General features: G+C 40.6%; 1 protein-coding gene across 1 annotated transcript; it reads left to right on the top strand.

Annotated features, from left to right (window-relative positions):
- The first annotated feature begins 2,885 nt into the window (after positions 1–2,885).
- On the top strand, positions 2,886–3,323 carry LOC110276737 (pathogenesis-related protein PRB1-3-like). Its single transcript, XM_021133828.1, has one exon. It carries the CDS (start codon positions 2,886–2,888, stop codon positions 3,321–3,323), a length of 438 nt encoding a protein of 145 aa, XP_020989487.1.

Below are 3,323 nucleotides of genomic sequence, written 5' to 3'. Positions count from 1 at the left end.
GAATAAAATGGTAGGGAGGTCGGATGATTCCTCTCCGACCTGGTAGATTCTTTTGAGATGTCTTTTGCGAGAGGATTTGGTGAGCCCCCCTCCCGCGAACCCCCCTAAGATCATATGGATATGTCTCTCCGGAGTCTGCGGTGGTGTGTCTCTTCTATCCATATCATCTCGCTTTCTCTTTCCATGACTGTCCGACCTTTCTATGAGATACCTGTCAAGCCGACCTTCTCTAGCCAGCTTTTCTATCACATTTTTAAGGTCGTAGCAGTCGTTTGTGGAGTGACCATATATTTTATGGTACTCACAGTAGTCGCTGCGGCTCCCCCCTTTTTTATTTTTAATGGGTCAAGGGGGCGGCAGCCTTTCAGTGTTACAAATTTCTCTGTATACATCCACTATAGAAACTTTCAAAGGAGTATAAGAGTGGTATTTTCTTGACCTCTCGAGACCGAGCTCTTCCTTTTTCTTGGTTTCCCTCTCCTTCTCTTTTGTTGAGGGAGGGTGTCCAGGTCGCCAACTCAGGTCTCTTAGCTTAGCATTTTCCTCCATATTGATGTACTTTTCAGCTCTTTCCTGTACATCACTTAGAGAGACAGGGTGTCTTTTAGATATGGACTGTGAGAAGGGACCTTCTCTAAGTCCATTGACTAGCCCCATTATGACTACCTCTATGGGCAGGTTCTGAATCTCTAAACATGCTTTGTTGAACCTTTCCATATAGGCTCGCAAGGGTTCTCCGACCTCCTGTTTTATTCCCAGGAGGCTCGGTGCATGTTTCACTTTGTCTTTCTGGATAGAGAACCTCATCAGAAACTTCCTTGAGAGGTCTTCAAAACTGGTGATCGACCTCGGGGGGAGGCTGTCGAACCACTTCATCACTGCTTTCGATAGAGTGGTCGGGAAAGCTTTGCATCACGTAGCGTCGGAAGCATCAGCTAGGTACATCCGACTTTTGAAGTTGCTTAAGTGATGCTTCGGATCCGTGGTTCCATCGTAGAGATCCATATCGGGACTTTTGAAGTTCCTCGGAACTTTTGCCCTCATTATGTTCTCACTGAAAGGATCCTCCCCTCCTAGGGGCGATTCTTCTCGCTCTTCACGGGAGCTCCGGCCTTTGAGGGAGGATTCTAACTTTAAGAGTTTTCTTTCTAACTCTTTTCGTCGTTCCATCTCCTCTTTTAGGTTCTTTTCGGTCTCCTTTTGTCGCTCCCGTTCTTGTTCTAATTGTTCCAGGTGACTGTGGACTAATCCCATGAGTTCGGTTGCGTGGGATGGTCCCTCTTTCTCTGATTCGCGACCTTCTGAAGAGTTTACCTTCGGATTTTTTACTCCGGAGGTACCTTCCTTGTGTTGATCATTGGTTCCCTGGTGGAGGGTCAAGTCTGCATCATTATTGCCTGTGTCCAGATTCTCTTGTTCAGAATCTGACTCCACATGACCCTCTTCGGGGGATCTGTCTGCCATCACTGGTTGATCTCTCGGGTCCCCGGCAACGGCGCCAATGTTACGATGGGTAACCGGAGATTAATGGGCTGGATGGCGTTGGTTGGCCCAAACGTATGAAGAAGGAGGCTTCAAGTGGATCTGCAACTCGAGAACCTCCGTCCGACTTGTGTGTGTGAAAGAATGGGGGGGTGGTACCTGCAAAGACACTCCGATGTCTAAGTCAACAAAGGATTAAGCAGGTTTAGAATGTATTGGGACTTAGAGATACCTGAGGGGTGTCAGTGTATTTATAGTAGTGAACCAATAACCACCGTTGGAGTAGTGCCACCTTTTTAGGGTGTTTAACCGTCCCATTATCTTAGGGAGGTTAGGATATGGCTCTTGGAAGTGGTTAGAGAGATTATAGGGACAGTTATTCATTTGAATGAGTGCTTATCTGCCAGCTAACCCTCGTACCTGACTTCTTTAGAGCAAGTCGTGGTGAGAACCGACTTCATAGGACGAAGGTTGGTATTGGGTGAGACTCAATCCGTGGGATTAGGCCTTTTATTTGGACCTGGGCCTTTACTGTTGGGCCAGGATATGAACACCATGTATATAGTCGAAAATAGATTATGAAAAGGTATTTGTAAAGATAGCTATCTATTTATGTATCTTTTATGTTTTTAAAATGGTAACACTAATTAAGTTATTTCATTTGACATATAATACTCATAATTTTATATCTATTATAATAAATATTATATAATTATTTTAATAATATTTAATAAAAATTAAATAAAATAATTTTAGATTGTTTGAGAGAAGCAAAAATGAACAAGCTATGATTTTTTGAAATAAGGGTAATGTTATGTAATTAATAATTTTTTTGAATAACATGAATAACTACCAATCAAATTAAACCACACTACATCTTCAAATTATCTACCTAAATTTTAATATTAAAATAACCATCCACACACCCAATGAAATAAATATCCGATATATCCATTGTTTACATTATTTAGTATTTTCATTGCTACCTATATTTTTCCTTCAAATAAAACCTATGATCCTTGAAGCATTAAAAAAGGAAAACTTGTGTACATGCAGCCGAATCAAAACTAAATGTCTCATCGCTATTATGAAACATGGAAAAATAATCAAAACTAAATGTATCATCGTTATTATCATCGTTCTAAAATTAATATTATATTATGTATATATACAATTTGTTTCATTTTGTTACTGGCCTTTTGAACCTCCAATAAATCATTGCATGGTTATTATATATATCCATGAATCGAACACTAAACACAATGATATTTAATTTTTGCAATCATCGAATTTCTTTTCCCTAATTTAGAGCTAAGAGAATGAAAAGGTTGTTGAAGATTTCGTTGATGGTAATAAGTTTCGTAAGCATTATTCCAACGTGCTTATTGAGTCAAAATTTTCCAATGGACTATCTTGTAGTTCATAATGCTGCACGTGCTGAAGTTGGAGTTACGCCATTGAAGTGGGACAAAAAACTAGAATCACATGCTCATGAGTTTGTGAATGAACATATTGCAAATTGTAGAGGAATAATGTCTACGCCGGCTGAGTTTTATAGTGGTATCTACGGCCAAAACTTAGGATATAGTCCGTTTCGTGGTACAATAGCATCTGCAGCGGCGTATTGGGTAGCACAGAAACGAAAGTATGAGCACAAATCTAACAAATGCATTGATGGTAACCCTGACACTTGTCATTGCTACGTTCAAATTGTTTGGGGTGCATCAACTTATTTAGGTTGCGCAAGAGGGGAGTGCCACAATAATGAAGGCACCCTTGTTACTTGTTATTATTATCCTAGCGCCAACTTTCCGGCTCAACGCCCCTACTCAGTGCATTAA

The sequence above is a fragment of the Arachis duranensis genome, chromosome 10, assembly GCF_000817695.3.
Source record: "Arachis duranensis cultivar V14167 chromosome 10, aradu.V14167.gnm2.J7QH, whole genome shotgun sequence".
NCBI lineage: Eukaryota > Viridiplantae > Streptophyta > Magnoliopsida > Fabales > Fabaceae > Arachis > Arachis duranensis.
The sequence above is the reverse complement of the archived record's forward strand: the minus strand, read 5'-3'. Positions and strand labels throughout refer to the sequence as shown.

Bases quoted from the DNA above. Each gene is read 5' to 3' on its own strand.
- LOC110276737 (XM_021133828.1), top strand. From the start codon at position 2,886: ATGGACTATCTTGTAGTTCATAATGCTGCACGTGCTGAAGTTGGAGTT.